The sequence below is a fragment of the Megascapheus bottae genome, chromosome 17 (genome assembly GCF_031878675.1).
Source record: "Megascapheus bottae isolate mThoBot1 chromosome 17, mThoBot2.hap1, whole genome shotgun sequence".
Taxonomy (NCBI): domain Eukaryota; kingdom Metazoa; phylum Chordata; class Mammalia; order Rodentia; family Geomyidae; genus Megascapheus; species Megascapheus bottae.
This window is the reverse complement of record NC_143525.1, coordinates 20,694,721-20,718,343: the sequence shown is the minus strand read 5'-3', so window position 1 is coordinate 20,718,343 and position 23,623 is coordinate 20,694,721. Positions and strand designations below refer to the sequence as shown.

Here is a 23,623-nt window from a genome sequence, read left to right as displayed (position 1 = left end):
AAAATGTTATCAGTTGTCACTGTTTCCAATTCATTAAAATATTTTTGGAGTAGCTTTTCTAATTCAGCAATTATATCAGTGACTATATATCCAGCAAAAGGTTCTTCAGTTTGGCCATGTAAGATCTTACCATCCAGCAGGAGGCAGAGGATAGATTCTCATTTAACTAGCTGTACTGTGATGAATGCTTAGCAAGTAGTACTAGCAGTATTCTGTAGGAACACAATTATTCTGTCTTAAGGTAAGCATTTTCATTGCTTTTATTGTGATTCTCTTGGTCACTCAACATTTTGTGCTTTGACTCTGTTAAAATAACATCCTATATTTTTATGTACCATAAATAAGCTTTATAACTATGTATTCCTTATATGTTTTTAACATTGCTCCCATTGGTTTTACATTTTCTTTTCTGAAAATGTATATTACATTACAATGAATGAATTTATTCTCAGGTGAATTGTTTTTATATCAGCTGTTCTAAAAGTTACTTATTTTTATTCAGATGTTATATATAATTCTCAATGCTGTCCTTTAAGAAAAATGAATATACTTATACTGTTAATAATCTCTGAGAACTGAAAATTAAGACAAACTCTTCATTTTGTATACTGAAATAGATTCTTTGTTATTTAGCATTGATCATTAGCAGTGGGGTCATATTAAAATTGAAGCAAAACCCTGGCATGAAATTTGTTAGTAATTTTTTTAAGTATATGAGGAGAGTTTTGAAATATTAGAACATTGGCAATGAGTTTCAATTCATGTTCATATTTTAAATATTTTACAGATCTTTTTATAAGTTATGGATTTGTTAATCCCTTATACTTTATTCATTTAACAATTATTTCCATTTATTTAGCACTGCTTATATATTTTACTCTTTCCTTAGAATTTTTAAATAAATCTAATTTTTTCAAATACTTAGGCAATCTTTTTAATGACCACATGCTCTACAAGCACGTAACTCTAGCAAATCATAGAAATTGCTTTTTAAAGCTAAGCAAAACAAGTTCTCATTTCAAGCACATCAACTAAACAATATACACAAAATAACCAATTAGGAGACTTACTATCAACACTGCACGTAGAGGATTTTTGGATGATCAGGGTGTCAAGTTCATGAATACAATAACCTTGCCCAGGTTAGACTTTTGCTAATGAAAGGTAGACACCAAAATCTACTTCTTTGATTCCTGAGACCAAAAAATAGGTTCTAATTAAGTTGCTTAGTTAACTTTTGGGACAGAATGAGCTATCTGTAAAGTAAATACTAGTATAGCTATAAACTGGTTCTACCATCAGAATCTTGGCTCTCAGTTGTTGGGCTAGCCTTTCCTGTATGTTCAGACTTTTACATTTATGCTTGCAACTGTGATTAACCCAATCTCAGTTTCAGGTTTTGGCAGTTCAGTACTTTTTCCCCTACAGACAAGATACCAATTAGCTTTATTGTTAAATAGGACTTTTTTTTTTCCAGTCCTGAACTTGAGCTCAGGGCCTGAGCCCTGTCCTCGGACTTTCTCAAGGCTAGAACTCTACCAGTTGAGCCTCAGCACCACGCCAGCTTTTTTCTATGCATGTGGTACCAAGGAATCGAACCCAGGTGTTCGTGCATGCTAGGCAAGCACTCTACCTCTAGGCCAAACTCCTGGCCCCTAAATAAGACTTTTGAAGTTAAATAGGACTTTTGAAGTTCTGTGTTCTTGCTGTAGCATAAAGAATATCTAAATGAATTTCTTATTTGATGTTACACTTTTACTTCTTTTTCTCTTAGAATTTTGTTTTAAATTATTATTATTATTATTATTATTATTATTATTATTATTATTAATGCCAGTCCTTGGGCTTGAACTCAGGGTCTAGGCACTGTCCTCTGTTTATGTGGTACTGAGGAATCGAACCCAGGGCTTCATGAATGCTAGGCAAACACTCTATCACTAAGCCATAGTCCCAGCTCCTAAAATTGTCTTTTTTGTTTTTGTTTTGTTTTTTGTGGTTTTATTTTTTTTGCCAGTCCTGGGCCTTGAACTCAGGGTTTGAGCACTGTTCTTGGGCTTTCTCAAGGCCAGAGCTCTACCACTTGAGCCACAGCACCATTTCCAGCTTTTTCTATGTTTGTGGTAACGAGGGATCAAACCCAGGTCTTGGTGCATACTAGGCAAGCACTCTACCACTAGGCCTAAGTCCCATCCCCTAAAATTGTTTTTAATACACAGTAATTATACTGATTTATGGAACATAATGTAACAATTCTGTTGTATACTTACAATTATCATTTTCTTCTTGGTTCTAGGGATTCGAACTGGGGTACAACACATTATACCACTAAGCTATACCTTCAGCCTCTTTTACTTCTTATAACTGTCATGAACCATAATGTGGTTTATTTTCCTGATAGACTGATAATACTATTGTTGGGATTCCCTTATCTATTTGTTATTAATAAATATACATTAGTCATATAAATGTAGGAAAAGATTCTGAGCGCTAGTTCTTTATTTTGGCCCAGTTATGGTCTGATATTTTATATAATTGCTATATAGTCTATTACTCTTTTTGTTGTGCACGGTGTTGAACTTAGGCCTGTATGCCAGAGAAACAATCATTGAGCTATATCGCCAATCCAGTGTAATTATTATATAGTTTATTGGCTATCTTTGAGTATTCACACATCATTATACATGAAATTGAGTTTTTAGATTAGAGAGACTTGAGTGAACTGGTCAGTGGTAGCTACTAGGAGAAGAGAAGGTAAGGAGACACCAGAAGGTTTCTTAGGGAAATTTTATGAAATTTGAGTCAGAACAGAAGTAATGGGAGAGTGTTAAGGAATGTGGCCTCATCTGCCAGGAAGAGTGTAAGGGTTTTGTAAGGAAGATCTGTTAGAAGGGTACTGCATTTGATTTGGGAAGAGATGACGGGTTGAAACAATAAAATGGTAAGAAGTAGTCAGATTCTGAATGTTTTGGAGGAAGGTGGAGTGAGGGAAAATATTCATTGACTTTTGATTTGTCTGAAGAGGGTAGAATTAGCCATTGTTTTTTGTCTGACACCATCTTTTTCCAGTATCATCAAATAGATGAAGGTAAGGAAGCTGGTTTTAGGATGGGAAAAACAAGATCAGGAATTTAGTATGGGATTTAAGTTTGAGATGCTTATTCAAGTAGAGATGTCCAGTGGGCAAAATAAACAGCAAAAGCTGTTAGCTTTGGAGTCCATTCATGACTTGAATTCACAGGTAAGTGAGCAGTCAAGCAAAATGTACAGTGTGACCCTAATAATAAGGAGATCACATCAACTAAGGGAAACTGCCAAAAAGGCAAGAATCCTTGCCAGTGTCAGCAAGTCCTAAGAGCCAATCTGAGACACAGTGGACAAAAATGTTAGCTTTTAAGGAATTGAAAGGAAAGAGATTGTAATGAGCACTAACCCAGATGATTTTCTTGAGGTTCCTGTGTGTACTAGAAAGAAATTTTGAAAGGAAAGCCAGCCACAGTAATACAGACATTAGGTAGCCAGAGTTTTACAAAAACTTCGCAGACAACAGACCATGATAAATTTCCCCATTTGTTGCTGTTTACAAAAGAAATTGCATTTCATTGTACCATAGTACCACTGTGCCATAGTTGGGAAACAGTCCCTCTAAACTCTATTTCCTATAGTCTGGTCTAGAGAAAGGCCCACTATCATTAGTGGTAATGGATAGTATTATGGGCCATCTGCATCCCCTTTTGGAAATTAAGAACTTTTCCCCCCTCCATCTTCTGAGAACAACTCTGCCAGAAAACAAGGCTTCAGCCTTCAGCTCCCTAGGGCACCTTTAGGAAGCTAAGCTCTCTTCCAGAATCTACTCCTACTGCCCTTCCTGGCAGTTAGGCCAACAATAAGGGATAAGTCATAAACACTGGTCAAAATTGTATGCTAGCCTTGCTAAGGGAAAGGGACTGTCATACTAGTGCTAGTGTCTACCCAAAGTAAGTAGAAGAATGTGCTCGGGACTGGATCTGAGAGTACTTGATCAGGTAATGCAGAAAATAAAGTTGAGCAAGAGACTAAATGACTAGAAAGCACTCCTGTGGCATATGGGGTTTCTTAAAATTATGATCAGAACCGGGGAAATGGTGTGAACGTGGTGAGTGAGGCCATGGCCCACACAATGCCACATAAAAATGGCATGCAGTAGAAAAAAGAATGAATATACTTGGAAAATTGGGCATGCTTGATGAGGCTGGAAAACAAAGATCGCTAAATGCCAGGCAACAAGGAATTGCACTGAGCATACACCAGCATCACTAAATTCAGCAGTGGCTATCATGTGAGTTGACAATGGTGACATGGTATTGGACTCACAATAAAGGCAGTAATAGCGTTGAATAATTCTGGCTAGCTGGCAGTGTTTGACAACCCCAAAGCACATGGATACAATTATTGTCATGAACAGTGGTGGACAGCAGCTTTGTACTTAGTAAATTAGGATGGCTTCTAGCAACAAAACCACATACTTGTAGAATGACTCCAGCATTTCATTAGAAGAGAAAGCTCAATGCTTTCCTAGAAAGTACATTACTGGCAACTCTGATGCTTCTCATGGACCTGAGAACCAGTTCTTTTACACACAAATGTTGGGGCCTAGCCTCCATCTCTGAAGCCTGATTCTGGCTCAGCTGCAATTAAAGGGCTTTGTCCAGGCATTTGGTCTTTTGCATACCTCTCTTAAGGCTGTGTACGTGACTCGATTGAACCCCCCGCAGTTTCGCGGGTCTCGCAGCAGCTCAAGTCTCGCGCGCTTTCCTGCACCTGTCCTGCCCACTACCTGAAAGCCCCACCCAGACCCTTAGTGGTAGCACAGGGGCCCTCTTCCTATTGGCTAGCTTCCCAGTGCCCACCTTCTCCTACCCTAACAGTATGTAACTAATTGTCTGACGCAATAAAGGAGGAGAGCATCAGAGAGCATCAGAGATCAGCAGAGATCAGCAGAGAGATCTGATGCGCTTCCATGGTTAACACTGTTTCTGACTCAGCGTGGTTCTTTCTTCCCCGGTGATTGGGGGAGGGCTGGGTCTTCGACACTTACCATCTCGCTCGGCTCCCGGGGGACTACAGGCTGGCCCTGTGTGTCCCTCCCCGTTCCTGTGTTGCTGCCCCAGAGAGGAGCAACACACAAATACTAAAGAAGATAAAAAGTCTGCTTCCCAGTCTCTAGGAGGATATCCTAACTTTAGTCATTGCCAGCTGCCAAACACAGGTGGCTTAATCCCAGGCACATTGCACAGCCCTTTAGACGTCTTTCCTTCATCTCTCCTTCACTAACTGCCAAAATCACCTCTTCCCTCCATCTCCCCTTCTGAACATCTAAAACCACCTCTGTACAGGTTGAAAAGGAAGCTTTCTTCCTTCTCTTGCTATTGGTATTTACCAAAGAGAATCATACTATCTGCTTTAATATTAGGTCATGCTTCTTGACCACAGCTAGGTTGTGGGGGTAGAAAGTGGGACCTGTAGAGTTATGGAGATAGTTGATGGAATACCAGCCTTGGCGAGGGGGAGTAAATGAGTAGATCAGCAGAGATTGTTCTTTTATAAATATCAGAGTGGATGGCCAGTAGATCGAAATCAATTGCCTCAATAAATTGTCATGGTCATTGTGGATCTGAGCTAATTCTTGTATCTACATTCTATTTCAGAGAAAGAATATATGTTTCTAAAATGAGGCCCAGCAATACCATGTGAATGGTACTTCCCTACATCTCTTTCAAGGAGTCTGCATCAATCTTAAATGTGCCCAGATACAAGCCTGGACAGGGAGCAAAACCTTCTGTCAAAAATAATGAGCAAAATGGGACCAGAGACATGGCTCAGCAGTGAGTGTTTACGTACTAAGCTAGAGCTAAGAATTGAAACCCCATTGCTACACACCAAAATTTTCTTTTTAAAAGAAGGGAAAAAAGAACCAACAAACACTGATACTATTTGATTGACTTTTGGTCGTTAAAATAATCAAACATGTTATTGTAAGATGCACACCCCAGTACTACTTGGGTCTTCATGGATAATGACATGTAGTTGTGTATACAAACCCATCCAGCAGACTACTGATGAAAAAGTGAACTAAAACCATGTAAAAATCCATTGGAATTTTTTGGCCTTTTTGTCTGGTTGAAAATCAGAAGGATTTAGCATGATAATTTGCAATTTGAACCTAGAACCCCGTGCTAGGAGAAAATGTATCTCAGGACCATTGTCAATGACAAGATTTTATATGTGTGTGTGTGTGTGTGTGTGTGTGTGTGTGTGTGTGTGTGTGTGTGTGTGGACACATATATATATATATATATGTGTGTGTGTGTGTGTATGGACACACACGTATATATATATATATATATATATATACGTGTGTGTGTGTGTGTGTGTGTGTATCAGTCCTGGGGCTTGACCTGAGGGCCTGGACACTGTCCTTGGGCTTTCTCAAGGATAGTGCTCTACCACTTGAGCCACAACACCACTTCAGGCTTTTTCTGTGCATGTGGTACCAAGTAATCCAATCCAGGGTTTTGTACATGGTAGGCAAGCATTATACCATTAGGCCAAACTCACAGTCCCAAGACTATTTATAAATACTTCATAGTTTATCTTTTAAGAAGAAGGCTCAAAGGCCATGGGAAATGTTTCTTATCCTGTCAGAGGAAGCCAGAACCTGCAGAAATCCCAAGTCTTAGCAGTGGCTAGGCCAAGGAATGAGATCTATTGACCACAAGATGTCAGCAGAGGGTTGTCACAGTCCCAGAGACGACTGTCAGAGTCAGGGAGGACTGTGGGGCTGCTGTGGCAGCTCTGGAAAGCCAAGGGCTGAAGTCTGTTGAACTAAACGGTTACCCAAGTACTAGTTCACTTGGGAAATCCTGACAAAGATGCCAGAGGCCATGGGATCAAACGAAAGACACAAGTTGTAGGATGAGCCAGAAGATAGCTCCAACTACTTGTGAAAATGAAGAAGGCAACAGCCAGGGAAGTTCTGAAAGACAGAAATGGTGGGCTTGTCAAAAAGCTAGATTTTTCTTTTTTTGCGGGGGAGAGGGGGTTGTGGAGCTTGAACTCTGGGCCTGGGCGCTGTCTCCGAGCTTTTCAGCTCAAGGCTACTGCCGTACCCTTGAGCCACAGCCCCACTTCCCATTTTCTAGTGGTTAATTGGAGATAAGAGTCCCAAGTTCTTTAGTGTCTGGGCTGACTTTGAACCTTGATCCTCAGATCTCAGCCTCCTGAGTAGCTACTACCTGACTTTTTTTTCATATATTTTTTAATGTAATTATTAGAAGGGTTACATTATATTCACCAGATAGAAGGTGCATTACTTCACCAACATTGAAACCCTTTCTCATGTCTTGGTCCCCATTTCCCTCCCCCAACCTCCACCCCTTATCTTGTTTCCCCCCTTCCCTATTCTATTTCAAACAACCAAATAAACACATATACAATATATCGATAACCAGGTGAAATACTGTAACAATATGAGATAACCAAGGGACAGCAAAAGAGATGAGAGAGAACATAGTACATTAAGGACAACAATCACTTGTTATATGGCTTTTGTTTTTATATCCTAGAGGTCCTTTCATTTAGAGTCATACTGTATGGCTTATTATCTAGGTTTTGTTCTATTGTAAATCTCTGCTAGGAGAGCCCAAGGTTTCTACTGATTATGACAAATGAGGGAAACCATTGAGCCTATGTTCCTTTGAGTCTGGCTTACTTCACTTAATATGATTTTTTTCTAAGTCTTTCCATTTCCTTACAGATGGGGCAATGTCGTTCTTCCTGACAGCAGCTAGAATTCCATTGTGTATAAATACAGATATTTCTAGTTTTCTTACATCTATATTTTAACAGTATTAAGAGACTATAAGTATTTTCTTTTCTTGGAGAGGAGTTCACTATTCCGATGACTGAGAGCAGCTGTACTCAGTGTTTGTTCTTGTACATGGTATGAAAACAGAGGAGATAATTGCTATTAAGGTCTTATTGCTCAATTACAGGGCACAGAAAATGTCCTTTATGTGTATTACAAGAAGAAAATGCCATTATACATAATAAATCAGAAAGTAAGCCCTGCTGGTGATGGTAGAATTCAAATATAAGAGCTAAAACTTCAGGTATATGTATTTTTGTCCTAGAGAGTCTGAACTTTTTCATTAATTTACTTTGAAAATGAGAAAACATACTTTGGTGCTGATACACTGACTGGGTATATTGCTTACTAAAATAAAACTTGAAGTAAGAATTATGCTCACTGCAGACTTATATAGAGAACAGAAAGAGGAAAAAGATTTTTTAAAGGATGACAGCACAAGCCCCTTTATTTAATTACAATAAACTATATAACACAGATACTGCAGGCTCTCAATTCAGAGCAATAATCTTCCAAATTTTGAAGTTCTGCTTTGCCAGACCACTTTGGAGAAAAGTTCTGGACTAGATCAGGGAAATCTTTCAGTAAGTTCTTTCTGTGCACTCACATAAAGTTTGTCAGTTGGTCGGTGAGTCATGGGACTTGAACTCTGGACCTGAGCACTGTCCCTGAACTCTTCAGCTCAAGCCTACCATCTTACCCCGTGAGCCACAGCACTACTTCTGGTTTTCTAGTGATTAATTGAAGATTAGAGTCACGGTGATTTTTAGGTGGTGTTTAGTGCCCTGGCTGGCTTTGAATCATGAAGGGTGATCCTTAGATCTCAGCCTCCTGAGTAGCTAGGATTACAGGCATGAGCCACCACACCCAGCAAAGAGGTTAGATTTTAAATTGGTTTTAAATCCCTCCTTTGATTTTTTTGTTTTTCCCCTGTCCTGGGTCTTGAACTCAGAGCCTGGGTACTGTTCTTGTCCCCTAGATCTTTTTTGTTTGTGTTTGTTTGTTTTGGCTCAAGGGTAGTACCCTATCACTTGAACCATAGTGCTACTTCCTGGTCTTTCTTTTCTTTTTTACAGCTTTATTATCTTTAAGTGGTTGAGCAAAGGAATTGCCATTCCACAAAGCAGTTTACAAATACAATAGATCTTGATCAATGTCACCCCTTTCAACATTCTCACTCAGGCCTGTCAACCCATCCGTTCTATCACTTTTCTTAATTTTGTATGATATACATTGAATTCTTGATTGAACCCTCCCCTGCTTCTTTTCCATATTTGTCTACCCACCTCCCTTTGACATCCACCTCACTCCCTTCAAGTGCCTGTTTCCTGATGTTTGTTTTGTTGAACTATGATTTTGCTTTTCTGAGGAGTTTCACTGAATTGCCCCTTAAATCTACCATATTTCTTTTTTATTTATTTATTTTTTTATTATAATTAATAGAGGGGTTACAGTTATATTCTCCAGATAGAAGGAGCATTACTTCACACACATTGATACTCCTTTTCATGTTTTGTCCTCATTTCCCTCCCCCAACCTCTTCTCCTCACCTTGTTTTCCCCTCTTCCCTTTCCTATTCAGCCTGCTTTTTCTGAGTAGCTAGTTGGAGCTGAGTATCACGGACTTTCCTGACCTGTCTGGCTTGGAACTGGGATCCTAGGATCTCCGCCTTTTGAGTATCTCCAGATCTCAACCTTCTGAGTAGCTAGTATGAGCCACCAGCACCTGACTTCCTTTAGTCTCCTTTAAGGAGTCACAAAATCTGAAACTTCTCACATCTTAAAATGATAGGAAATTCTGTTACTATCTCTTCATCCCCAAAACAAGTTTTATTAATCACTGGGAGGGGATTGTGCAAAGACAGTAAAAGAAAAGTACCAGAAAAGGTCTTTGTGAATAAAGATTTAATTATAATTTCCAGTCTGATTTTTTTTCAGTTCTCCTTGTTCTCTGGATTTAAATAATAAAACCACCAGTATTCACATACTTCAGATAGTTTAGTTTATTTTCCCCCACATAAATCATTTAAGGATTTCATTGGTAGTTCCCATTGGGAGAATGTATCAAGCTGAGTCAAACAAAGCATCGTCTCACTGGAATATTTGAAAAGTAAAACAAATCTCCACAGTTAGAAGGGACTTGGTATGTAAGAAATAAGCTTTAGAAACAGCAAATCACTGAATTCAGTGATGATTTCTTCTGTGGAGACCATCATTCCATAGCCATATTCACTGTTTTATAGATTGGAGGTACACTAACCAACAGTGTGAAATACACATTCTCTACCTTTCCAGTCCTATCAAACCACAAGCCCCAAGGATGATGTCCAGCCATCTTCATTTTAACAGATCTTCCAGGTGATTGTCATATTTCTTTTCATCTTTTACTTCTAGCTGGAGAATCTAAGACCAACAAGGTTAAAATGACTGAGACAGTGACACCGAGTTTCTAAATGGTGGAAGTAAGATTTGAATCCAGGCAATATGACTTAATAGCCTAGTTGTTTGCTTTTGTTTTCTATTACTGGAGTTTGAACTAAGCTTTGAAAGAAGGACTAGGCAAGTACTTTACCGTGTGGTCCTCCTTCACTTGATTTTTTCCAGGTAACATTCCACTTTCCATGTAGGTTTGATTACAGGCATGAAACACCATGCTCGCCTTGTTTTTTGAAATATTTGCTAACATTTGTGTTTTTATACCAACTGGCCCTGAGTTATGATTCTCTCCTCTCTGCTTCCCACATGACTAGGTTTATATATTGTTTGCCATCACAGCTTGCCCCTTGTAGCTTATTCTTTACTTGTTTGTCTCATAAAGAGTGCTGCAAGTTTTTTATGGTATTGACTCCTCTATATAGTATTTGTAAAATATTGTGTACTTAGTTAAAAGTAATGGTTATGATAGGAAGATCTCTCTGGTATGCAAAATGAGAATATATATTGTCAAAGATAGTAAAAGTGCCTAAATGAGAACTATTTGTCTTGCCATGGGTTTGGGTGAAATGTACAGAATCAACATTAGTGAGAACAGAGATTATCAAATAGAAACAAACATCAGAATTATCTGCTTTTAGAAGAGAGTAGAGTGAAGGCTAAAGGATTGGGACAGAAACTGAGACCCAAGGAAGCAAACAGTTCCTCAGGAATACCTTTTGGCATTTTAAAACACCTTTCTCTGAGGATCTTCTGAAAACAAGTATTTAAATAAGGAAATAGGTAACCATCTCTGATGTGGCAGAGGAGTTTTTATGGCTGGCAGAGGACTGACCTGGCATGTATGAGGTCCTGGGTTCAACACTGGAAAACAACAAGGAGATGGATTAAACACTGAGAAAGTGTATGAGTAGGTGCTATGAAGGTGAACCTAATCCCTAGAGAAATTGTCCCCTGACCAGACTGGGATTTCATCACATTATTAATGGTAAACCAGTTTATCACTGATTAATTCAACATGAGTCAAACACTGTTATGAAATGAGGATTCAAAGGTAAACAATACAGTCTTTAAATTTTATACACACACACACACACACACACACACACAGGGCAATGGGAAATGTGGAAATGTGTAATGGCAAGCCTAGTGTGCACTATGGTCTGCAAATATGATGCGGAGGCAGGAACATCATTTGAACCCAGGAGTAGGGGACTGCATGGGTAACATGGTGAGACATTGTCTCTAAAAAAATCAAACCTAATATGAATGCCAAGCTGGATAAAAAGCAATTTGGAGGGAAGGAAGGCTAAATGAAGAAATAAGAACTATAAAATGTGGAACCAGGAAAAGAAACAGAATACTGTAATAAACTTGTTCCTGAGGATGAGACTAGAACAACTTTATCCCAGCAATTTAACTTTAGGAGACTTGTAAGGATTGTTGAAAAATAGAAATCATAGCATTATCATTACTCACAAATGAATACATTGTTTAGAACATGCAAAGATGACTAGTTCTAACCAATGAATTATTGAAAACTCAAAAAAGTTCAAGATAATGGAAAATTAATAATTCTCATATATAAGCACTGAGTAAGAAGTATGGTAAAAACAGGGCTCATTGCTCTTTGCCATCTTTCCTCTCACCAGACCGCCTGCTGCCACCATGAAGGTTGAGTTCTGTAGTTTCAAGTGGGTATAAGAGCTACCCGAGGCACGAGAGGTGCTAGGCTAGGACTGATGAAAGGTTATCCAATTTCTTAATGCAAAATGTGAGTCAGCCTTCCTTTCCAAGAGGAATCCTCAACAGATCACCTGGACTGTCCTTTTACAGAAGAAACTACAAACGTGGGACAATAGGAAGAAATTCAAAAGAGAAGAACCGACACACAGTCAAATTCTAAAGGGCCAGCACTGGTGCATTACTTGCTGATACAATGGCCAAGAGGAATCAGAAACCAGAAGTTAGAAAGACTCAGCAAGAACAAGCTATCTAGAATGCCAAGGAAGCAAAAAAGGCTAAGCAAGCATTCAAGAAGACAGCAATGACTGCTGCTAAGGCTCACACAAAGGCTGAACCTAAGCAAAAAATTGTAAAGCCTGTGAAGGTTTCTGCTCCCTGAGTTGGTGGAAAATGCTAGTTTGGCAAGTCAGACTTGAAATAAAGATCTATCTGTAACTTAAAAAAACAAAAACAAAAGCAGGACTCATTAAATTAGTAGTAGAAATTTAAAGCTATGTAGAAGTAAATCCTGCAAAAGACATGGGAGACCTTTCAGGTAAAGCATCTACATTTTATTGAAGGATATACACTTTCATAACTAAATTTTTTCAGATTGCCTTTTATTACTTTATTTATATGTTTATTTTTAAATTTTTTATTTTAAAAGTGATGGATGGACAGAGAGGTTACAGTTACATAAGTTAGGTATTGAGTAGATTTCTTTTTGGACCCTCTCTCATTCCCAGTTTTTTTCCTCCTAACCACTCTTCCTACCCAAGTTGCATAGTTCATTTCCAACAAAGTGTCTAGTAAGTATAACTGCTGAATTAGTTCACCCTTTGTCTGTGTTTCCCATTCCCCTCCCCAAATCAGATGAACTTTCATACAAAACAAAAGGGGCAGAAATAAAAAATAAACCAGTAAGAAAAAAAATAGAAGGAGAAGGAGCAGAAAGAGGAGGAGGATAAGGAGGGGGAAAGAACTGCAAAAAGGCAAAATAAAAAAACCTCTTGTTTCCATTTCTTAGAGTTCATTTCAATAAGCATCATCTTATATGATCATATGCACATAGCTATTGAGCCCTTGTGATCCTCTCCTAAGAATATCTTCCTTGACCTCACTGTGAATGTCATGACTCAATGCTTTAAAAATAACCTTCACAGTGAACAGTATTGGGAAAAACTTAAAGAAACGAGCTTTTACATTTGGTACTGGTTTCAACTTAACATTTCAGAATCTTGTAACAACAGGATGACAGAAGTACAATATTGGAGAAATACATATCAAAGTCACAGCATGTGTGTGCCAAACAACTATCAGAGATGGTGTTTAGGAGTAAAACAACGGTAAACAGAAGTTCTAATTTTTTGTTGTTGGTCATGGGGCCCTACCCCTGGGCCTGCGTATTGTCCCTGAGCACTTCTGCTCAAGGTTACTGCCCTACACCTTGAGCCACAGCCCCACTTGCCATTTTCTTGTGGTTAATTGGAGATAAGAGTCTCACCTTCTTTAGTGCCAGGGCTGAATTTCAGCTGCGATCTTCAGATCTCAGCCTCCTGAGTAGCTAGGATTACAGGCGTGAGCTACTGCACCTGGCAGAAGTAGTAATTATTTTGATTTTATTTTAGTGCATTCCTTAATGTTCTTGCATGTTCACCACCATTGAGAAAGTCTTACCTATGATCACAGAAGCTAGGGAAGGAAGTCACAACTCCATGCTTGTAAAGAGTGAAGAATTCCATACCACCTCCATGCCTCATAATGGGAATGTCTTCAGTAAATTGTATTTTATTCACTTATTATAAAGTTCAGCTAAATTAACTACAGCTTCAGATGTTAGCACTGATATATCACAAAAAGCAATTACTGAGCTAAACAAATGACTTTTTATACCACTGTGTATTTAAGAATTCAAGTCAGAGGCCAGGAGGTTTGGCCTAGTGGTAATAATGCTCGCCTAGCAGGCATGAAGACCTGGGTTTGATTGCGTGGTGAGACATACATAGAAAAAAGCTGGATATGGTGCTGTGGCTCAAGTGGTAGAGCTCTAGCCTTGAGAAAAAAAGCCAAGGACAGTGCTCAGGCCCTGAGTTCAAGCCAGGACTGGCAAAAAACAACAAAAATGAATTCAAGTCAGGTGCAGTGGCTCAAGCCTATAATCCTAGCTACTTGAGAGGCAGAGAAAATGGTTTTAGTCCAGTCCAGTCATTGTGCCTAAGTGTAGTAGCATGCACCTGTCATGCCCAGCAGTATGGGGAAGCCTAACAGCCAAGGTTTGCCTGAGCAAGGTCTTACCAAGAGGGAAAAAAAAATGCAAACAGGAACTGGAGACCTGATGCAAGGGGCAGTGTACTTCGCTAGAGGTCCTGATTCCTTGAATTCTAATCCCAGTATTATCAAAGGAATAAAAATAACCAACCAATAAGAGGCCAATGTCTTGAGATAAAAATGCTTAAGATTTGGGAAAAGTTACTCTAAATATATATACAATTAAAACAAATGTTAACTCAGTGTCTGGGGAGCATATGTATCATATATATTGAATATATTGGGGAACATACATTGTGTTACATCAACATTTTTCATATGTGAGAGGAACTTGACAGCAAAGAAAAGTAGAGAAAGTAATAATGATAAAAGTAAAAATCATTGACATAAAGATAATGGGCTTAATGATTATAACTAAAGACCAATATTGAAATGACTTAAATTATGTAACATATATTATATGGAATAAATTGAAAGACAGTTTGTATAAAAATGAAGTTACTGGGCTGGGAATGAATCTAAGTAGTAGAGTGCTTGCCTAGCAGGCAGGAAGTTCTGGGTTTGATTCCTCAGTACCATATAAACAGAAAAAGCTAGAAGTGGTGCTGTGGCTCAAGTGGTAGAGCACTAGCTGAACACAGATTGGCTCAGGGATAGAGTCCAGTCCCTGAGTTCATGCCCCAGGACTGGCCATAAAAAAATGAAGATACTTTCCTAAAGAAGTTTAAGCTTTCTTTTTTATATCAAAAGTAAATCTAGGCTAAGAAATTGTTCAAGGCCTTGAAACCAATTGACCTGTTTCAGAGGAAGACTCCAAACAGTTGCTTTTCAGAATACTTATAAAAATTGAATCTGAGTACATAAGGCCATATGGAATGACACTAAATGAAAGGACCTCCAGGATATAGAAACAAAAGCCATATAATGAGTGATTGTTGTCCTCAATGTACTCTATGTTATCTTCAATCTCTTTTGCTGTCCCTTGGTTATCTCACATTGTTACAGTATTTCACCTGGTTATATGATATATTGTATATATGCGTATTTGGTTATTTGAAGTCAGATAGGGAAGGGGAAAAGCAAGATGAGGGGCAAGGGTTGGGGGAGGGAAACGGGGACCAAGACATGAGAAAGGGTATCAATGTATGTGAAGTAATGCACCTTCCATCTGGTGAATATAATGTAACCCTTCTATTAATTACAAATAATGAAAAAAATATTTCATTTAAAAAAAAATTGAATCCAAATTCTATGCTGCTGTCAGAAAGAATGACATCGCCCCATTTGTTAGGAAATGGAAAGACTTAGAAAAAAATCATATTAATTGAAGTAAACCAGACTGAAAGGAACATAGGCTCAATGGTTTCCCTCATTTGTCATAATCAGTAGAAACCTTGGGCTCTCATAGCAGAGATTTGCAATAGAGCAAAACCTAGATACATAAGGCCATATAGTATGAAGCTAATTGAAAGGACCTCCAGGATATTGAAACAAAAGCCATATAATGAATGATTGTTGTCCTTAATGTACTATGTTATCTCTCATCTCTTTTGTTGTCCCTTGGGTATCTCATATTGTTACAGTATCTCACTTTGTTATCTGATATACTGGATATATTTGTATTTGGTTATTTGAAGTTGGATAGGGAAGGGGGGAAAACAAGATGAGGGATGCGGGGGAGAGGGAAATGGGGACCAAGACATGAGAAAGGGTATCAATGTATGTGAATTAATGCACCTTCTATCTGGTGAATATAATGTAACCCTTCTATTAATTACAATAAAAATATATGAAAAAAATTGAATCCAAGAACAAAACAATTTCCTTTAAACAGGTCTATAGTTCAGAGTATAACTTAATAACAAGGCAAAAATACTATTTCTAGGAAACAACTACACAGTTAAAACCAGCTTTATTATTCTGACATTTGAACCTTGTATTCCTGGTTCCTATACGGATATTATTATAAAGGGATGAAAGAATTTTTCTGTATTTATTGAGATGATTATGAGTTTCTTTTTTGCTTTTGTTTGTATGTTATAGTACATTTACTTATTTGTCTACATTGAACCATCCTTGAATCCCTGGAATGACATCAATTTGATCAGGGTAGATGATCCTTTGTTAAAACATTACTGAATTTGGTTTGCAGATATTGCATTGAGAATATTTGCATACATGTTCATCAGAGAAATTGGCCTAGAGGTTCTTTTTCTTTGGGGTGAGGGGATACCTTTATCTGGCTTTGAAAACAGTATGGTAATGATCCCCAGAATAGTTTTGGATTGTCCTGCTTCTTTGTACTTGGTGGAATAGTTAGAGGAAAAAGCACAGTTCTTTTGTCTTTCTGGGTCTAGCTTACTTTACTCAGCTGATGTTTTTTTCAGATTCATCCATGACCCTGCACAAAGCATAAATCATTCTTTGTGATGGCTGCATTATATGGATTATGTACCTGCCAAGAGGGTGTATGTATGTACACACGTATGTATGTATGTATGTATGTATGTATGTATGTATGTATGTATGTATGCATATGTAAACAAAGATACATAATGCTATGGCCTTGACTGTTGTTTAAAACTTACCCACTTACTCTAGGATACTTTTCAGCCTTATGATTACTAACATCTGTGGATTGGGAGTCATGTCAAATATTTGAGATTTCCCAATTCATGAACTTTTTGGACTTTGGTTTCCTGTTTTTCCATGTACTCTGACAAGGCAAGAAAAGTGTGCAATTCTTTTCAGAGAGATAGGCTTTGAAGTCAGAATTGAATTTCAGTTTTCTTCTAATATTTCTGCATTAAAAACCCTCCTGAATATTTGCAAGGCTTTTTGGTCTTTGGCAACCCACCATACTTTATTTTGTTCACATATCTTGTAAAATTCTATGAATAGATTATAAGGAAGAAATTTGTTCATAATACTTCATTTGTTCACCGTAGACCTTTTCCTAAGGATTGGTTAGCTTTATTAGGAAAAAAAAGAAAAGAAATTCAGCTCCAGCATCTTCTGCCCACTTAGTGTGAATTGGCCAAGTATATAATTGACAGTTGTATTTAGCCATCAATAGTGAACAAATATAGATTAATTCTCCTTCAGGGATGTGTTTTGTGTGATTAGTTATTTTTGCTTTTTGTGCCTTTTGTTCCTTCTTGATCCCATGGTGTCTGATGGACCAGTCTCATTTTTCCTTATTTACCATTTCCTCCCCAGCCCCTGGAGTTGAAAGGCCAAATGAACAAACATGGGGTTTGTTTTTTTCTCAACCAATCATGGAGCAGTCTTTTCCCTACAAAATACTTGGCTTAAGGGAAAAAAGAAAACAGAACAAAAAACAAATTAATCATGTGCAGCTGGGCTGACTATATCCTTTTTTCAGAAATTGGTCTGAGTATGAATTTTGGGAAGTAGCACCTACGAAGGAAATAAAAGAAGAAGCACAAATAAAGTTTAGTTCTTGTACTAGATGAAAAGAGTCCAGAGTGCTTTTTTTCTGATTTTCGTAACAGTAAGTAAAATGAGTGAACATGATTAAAAATCAGTCTATTTTCTTATAAATGCTTCCATTACTTATGTTTATGTTGATGACTTTTTCTGTTTTTTTTTTCTTATGTGGATATAGCATTAAATACAGAAAAGTAGTAAAATTTGCTTTATCCTAACAGAAGGACAATTATTGGAATATACTGATAAGCAAATTTGACATAATATTTTTAACTTGGGGATTATAAAAACTAGAAAAATATTTTGTTTATTTGGAAGCATTTGGGAAAAATTACTTTCCTATGTAACTGTGGTTTTCTTTCTTTTATAAACTTACTTTTATTTGTTTCCTAAATTATTCAGAGACTTCAGAATTCAGAAATTTGGGAGAAATATTTATTTTTTCCTGTGTCTTAGATTAAATTTTCAAGTAATTTGAGTTTATATTCTAATCGGCAGCCTCATTCTTTTATTAAGTCATTTACTTCAATTTGAAGGTAAGTGTTACAAGAAAACATTTTATTGGGGTTGTAACTAAGGAACATAGCTCATGATTCAGAGGAATTTAACTAATCAGGATTTTGATTAGCTCTGATATTTGTATTAAAATGCAAGAAGCAAGAAATAAATATTAATAGAATGGGATGTAATTTAGTTGATTCACAATATTGAATTCATTTTATAAAAGGTCAAAAATGTGAAATTATCTTCTACTAGATAACTGAACTTTAGTAATAATTTTTCCATTGTAATACTGTATGTACGACAATGCTGTGTGTAATAATGTATGTATTACAATGGGAAAGTGCAATGACAATCACTCTGCTTTCTACTATTACCCACTTCTCCAAATAGCTTCAAGTGAATATAGTTGAGTTTATTCATGAATTATTGTAATGATGTTCAATAGCTTTTAAAACTAGTTCTTAAAAGACCTAACTATGGTAATATTTGTAGCATACTTATTCTGTGTTCATTTGCTGGGCAGGTAAAATGGGTATAAAGCAGAGAAGTTTGTATCAGCAAACTCGAGCCCTTCTGCACAAGAATCTTCTTAAGAAATGGAGAATGAAAAGTAATAGCTTATTGGTATGTCTGAAAGCTTGCTTCTTTCTTCAGTTAGCATTCTTCTTTCATTGCCTAATGATTTCCAGTGTTAAATTTTTTAAATGGGAGATTGATTTGGGGGTTGTCCCTATTTGTATATGTTTAACTGTCATTGGGCACTAAAGACTACAAGTATTACTCATATTTTAAAAAGAAATTACATACAATATATATGGTAAATTTTAATGTTTTATAAGGAAGAACAATTTGACAAAGCACTTTATCAATACAATCAATGCATCTTGATCAGTGTCACCCCTTTTCAACCCACCCCTTCTTTTATTTAATTTGTGATATATACAATAAATTCTAAACTGCATTCTCCTTCTTCCCCCTTTATTTGTCGACCTCTCTCCCCTTGTTCCTACCCTTCCCTTTGCAAGTACCTATTTACCGATGTTTATTTTATTGGGCTTTAACTTTATCTTTCTAAAAATTTACACTATTTCAACCTTCCATAGAGTCTACTATACTTAATTCATTTGTAACCCCTTGAATACCACCCAACATGTTTACTTACAGATTTCTAGGCAGATTTTACCTATAACTATTGAGGGAAACCATGTAACCTTTGTTTCTTTAGGTGAATGTAATTCCAAGTCTCTCCATTTCCTTATGAGTGGCAAAACATCATTCTTTCTGATGAGCAAAATTCCCATGCGTGCGTGCGTGCGTGCGTGCGTGCGTGCGTGTGTGTGTGTGTGTGTGTGTGTATAACACATTTTCTTGATCCATTAGTCCATTAAGGGGCATCTGGGCTGATTCCATATTTTGGCTATGATGATTCATGCTGCAATGAACATGGTTGTGCTGGTGGCTTTACTGTAAAAACTTGTATGCGAGTTATTGGCTAGAAGCTCAGAAGTGGAATTGCTGGGTCATAGCATGGTTCTATGTATAGTTTTTGGAAACACCTCAATACTGCTTTTGAGAGTGGTTGTACTGGTGTACATTCCCACCAACAACACATTACAGTTGCCTTTTGGCTGAATCCTCACAAGCATAAGTTATTGTTTATTTTCTAATATAATGGCCATTCAATTTGGGTGAGACGGAATCTCAGTGTTGTCTTGATTTGCATTTCCTTAATGGCCAGAAATGTTGAGCGATTTCTTCATGTGTCTATTGGCCCTTTTTACTTCCAAGAAATCTCCTCAAATCATCAACCCATTTATTAATTTGGTTGCTTCTTTGAGGTTTTAATTATTAAGGCTTAATTTTTTTCAAGCTCCAAATATATTCTGGCTTTTTTCTGATGCTGGTAAAAAAAAAAATCTTCTCTCTGTAAGCTTTCTTTTTAGCTTGTTATCTACATCATTTGTCATGCAGACACGTTTTAGGTTTGATGCAATCCTATTTATCAACTCTCTTTGATTTGTTGTGCTTCTGGATCTTTACTTAGAAAGTTTCCACCTGTGTCCAGAATCTCCAGTGCTCCCCCTGCCCCTTCCTGTTTTTACATGTAAATTACCAAATGTTAAAGCTGTCACATATATATTTAAATCCAAAAATAATTTAAAAATTGCTTAGCATAAATAGTAAAATTTTAGTTTTGTGGCATTAAGTCTATTAATTTGGGGCATATAATTTCTAAGAATTACGATAATATAGCAAATTGTTGGCTTGTACTAGATGAACAGACTAAGTACAGGTGACTATCCCTGATACCAGTGGTTCAACAAAGCAAGGATTTCTTTCTTCTGTTTTCCCAGTCTAAAGGCAGTAGTAGAAGAGAAGTCTGTTGAATTTGAGGAAGAATCTTCTCCAGTTTTTCAAGGATCTAGGTGTCTTTGTGTCAGGGCTTTGCTTCCACCTGAGGCTTTGGTAACCACCACTGAATCTTCTGCATCAAGTCAGAAAATCAGGGAAAAGAAGAACTGATGCAGAGAATACATAGAAGTTTTTGAGAGGGTTTAAAAACCAAGCCCAGAAGTAGCATCTATCACTTCTGCTTCCATCCTGCTGGACTCAATCATTTGGCCCTACTCAATGTAGGAAAACTGTGAGTGTAGTCTAACATTATATCAAGGAAAAAGGTTAGTATTGGTGATACATTGGAGAATATTTCCCAGTAACTCCTCTTGCTCTTGGTGGATAATACAAGGTTATGACAACTGACAAAAAGTACTCTAATTTGCCACCCTGGGCCCCATGTGGAATATTCCATGTCTTACAACCTCTAGAATGAGCTGTCTGGGAATGTAGAGGTTGTCACCCTATTCTGCATCTCCTTAGGTTCTCAATGGCTTCTAAAGTAGGTCCTGAGCTAGTGTAAAATTTAGTACTAGCATCCAAATGTGATAAGTGTATCTCCTAAGAATTCATCTGCTACAGTTCTTTGATATTGACTGATATGATTGCAAAGTGATGGAAACTCATTCTTATTTTTAATGTGTCATAGGAATGGAGCATCCCCATAGTTCTAGGATTGTATTTGGGTGTGGTTTCATTGTTCACAAGATACATTCATTTTTCTGAAAAGCCACCTCAGAACCTGGGAACGTTAGATCAATTTAATAGCTCTTCTTTGACGGTTGTATATATGCCAATCTCTAATATAACCCAGAAGATAATGAATAGAATAACACTTTCTCCTTTTATGAAAGGTAAGTGCATTCAGGGTAAGAAAAAATTACTTTCATTGTGCATATATTTTTATACATTTCACATATCAGTTTGAAACTACAATGATACATTCTGTTAACAAGTTTAAGTATCAAGATAAAATAAAAATTTGTTAGTTTTTTACCTTGTCACAACAATGAGCTTTTTAAATATTTTCAGCTTGATGGAGCTTTTGTATGAGAGGCCCATTATTCTACTGGAATATAGCAAAACAACATATTAATTTCAGATTGACAGAACAGTGACTAAGAAATATATAGCCATTGGTGAATATGCATGTTCCTAACATGCAAATGCGATGAATAATATCTAAATAAAAGATTAGGCCAGGGGCCGGGAGTTTGGCCTAGTGGTTAAAGTGCTTGCCTAGCATGCATGAAGACCCGGGTTCGATTCCTAGGTACCACATATAGAAAAAAGCCGGAAGTGGTGCTGAGGCTCAAGTGGTAGAGCTCTAGCCTTGAGAAAGTCCAAAGACAGTGCTCAGGCCCTGAGCTAAAGCCCAGAACTGGCAAAAAAAAAAAAAAAGATTAGGCTAGTAGCTTAGCTCACCTTTGTAATCACAGAAGCTCAGTAAGCTGCTGCTAGAAAGCCAGTGAGATTCTAACCTCCAATTAGCTACCAAAAAATGGCAGAAATGGAGCAGTGGACCTGGCCCAAGTGCTAGAGCACTAGTCTTGAGAAAAGAACTGAGGGACAATGACTAGGCACTGAGTTCAAGCCCCAGTACCAGCAAAGATTAAAAAAAAAAGATTAGACCATGTTATTAAACAATAATCTCATAATTGTGAAGTAAGGATGAATAATTTGAAAACTGTCCCTTTCTGCACATCATACAATACTATACATCTTCATTTTAAATTAGATCATCATATAATCAAGAACACAGTGTATATTTCATTCAAGGGAAAACTGAGTATTGTCAATTTACTCTTTTATACCCAATTTCACACTACTGAAATTTCTATTAGAAATAGTGTTGATTTGTTACCTGGTCCCTTCATAAAATGAAGATCACAGAAATAGTCTTGGCCTCAGTAAATATGAAATCTGGAATCCCCAGCTATATAATAACTACCACAATCATTTCCATATTCTTTTATGCTTGCTTACATCAAGTTAGCATTTCTACATATCTGCATCTTGCCTTGATACCTGCCATCATTGAAAAATAATATCTAATTCTCATACACATGTCTCTTGATTGTAGAATCTACAGTATCAAAATTATCTTCTTACCTTTCAGTTCAAATTTCATTTGGATGGAAAGCAATGTTTAGTTTCTATCTAATGACAATATATTATGACATAGTCAAATGGCATGTTTTGTTTTGGTGTAGCTGTATTAACGGTTTTCTATGTCTGCTTTTGTCTTGTGATGTACAGGTGCAAGTATCATCAGGGCACCAAATAATACCTATATGGATGATATACTTAAGAAGCATTATCCATATTCTTTGGGAATCATTTTTAATGACATTTCCTCTTACATTATAAAAAGTTCTAGTGAATATACACTTCCAGTATTTGAAGAAAGTTTATCAGGTGAATTTTCATATGCAACAACATTTTGGTAGTTATTTTAAACTTAAAGGATAAGGGAATGGGAAGCAAATATTTATTGTGATATATGAAAAAACAGACAGGATAGAATTTATTGTTGATCTTAGATCAAGAATATTCCCTCTGAGAGGTTAATTCTGAAAACATTGTAGAATATATTTATTGAACTTTAAGGTGTATGTTTTAAGAACACAGGAGTGATCAAATCTGATGGATTCCAGTGTTAGGTGATTCCAATTAGTAGGACAGAGTTATTGAACAATTCATGACAAGCAGAGGAGAAGGTACTCTTAGGGACTTACTAGGGATTCCTAATAAACTGTCAGATTAGGGAAGTGATGTTTAAACTAAGACAAGAAAAATAGAAAGTGTGAGAAAGTTGAGATACTATTTGTTGGAAGAAAGACAAATGTTAAGGTACTGAGATGAGAAAGAATATCTGGTTAGTAGATTTGGATGATAAGCACAAAATAAATGGGATCTAATGGGAAAATGTAACTGAAGTCACATA

The 23,623-nt window shown here is 37.0% G+C and overlaps 1 protein-coding gene and 1 pseudogene across 2 annotated transcripts in view; both read left to right on the top strand.

Annotated features, from left to right (window-relative positions):
• The first annotated feature begins 10,185 nt into the window (after positions 1-10,185).
• On the top strand, positions 10,186-12,611 carry LOC150051335 (large ribosomal subunit protein eL24-like; annotated as a pseudogene). The gene is made up of 2 exons (XR_016538422.1): positions 10,186-10,260; positions 11,988-12,611. The product of XR_016538422.1 is annotated as a large ribosomal subunit protein eL24-like (transcript).
• Positions 12,612-17,657: 5,046 nt separating this feature from the next.
• Abca6 (ATP binding cassette subfamily A member 6) overlaps positions 17,658-23,623 on the top strand; it is a 52,535-nt gene continuing 46,569 nt past the window's right edge. Inside the window, exons 1-5 of the mRNA XM_090350193.1 lie at positions 17,658-17,842; positions 18,277-18,314; positions 18,806-18,906; positions 21,326-21,530; positions 22,936-23,094. Coding sequence (XP_090206319.1) covers positions 18,811-18,906; positions 21,326-21,530; positions 22,936-23,094 — 460 coding nt within the window. The 5' untranslated portion in view covers positions 17,658-17,842; positions 18,277-18,314; positions 18,806-18,810. The remainder of the gene's footprint in view (positions 17,843-18,276; positions 18,315-18,805; positions 18,907-21,325; positions 21,531-22,935; positions 23,095-23,623) is intronic.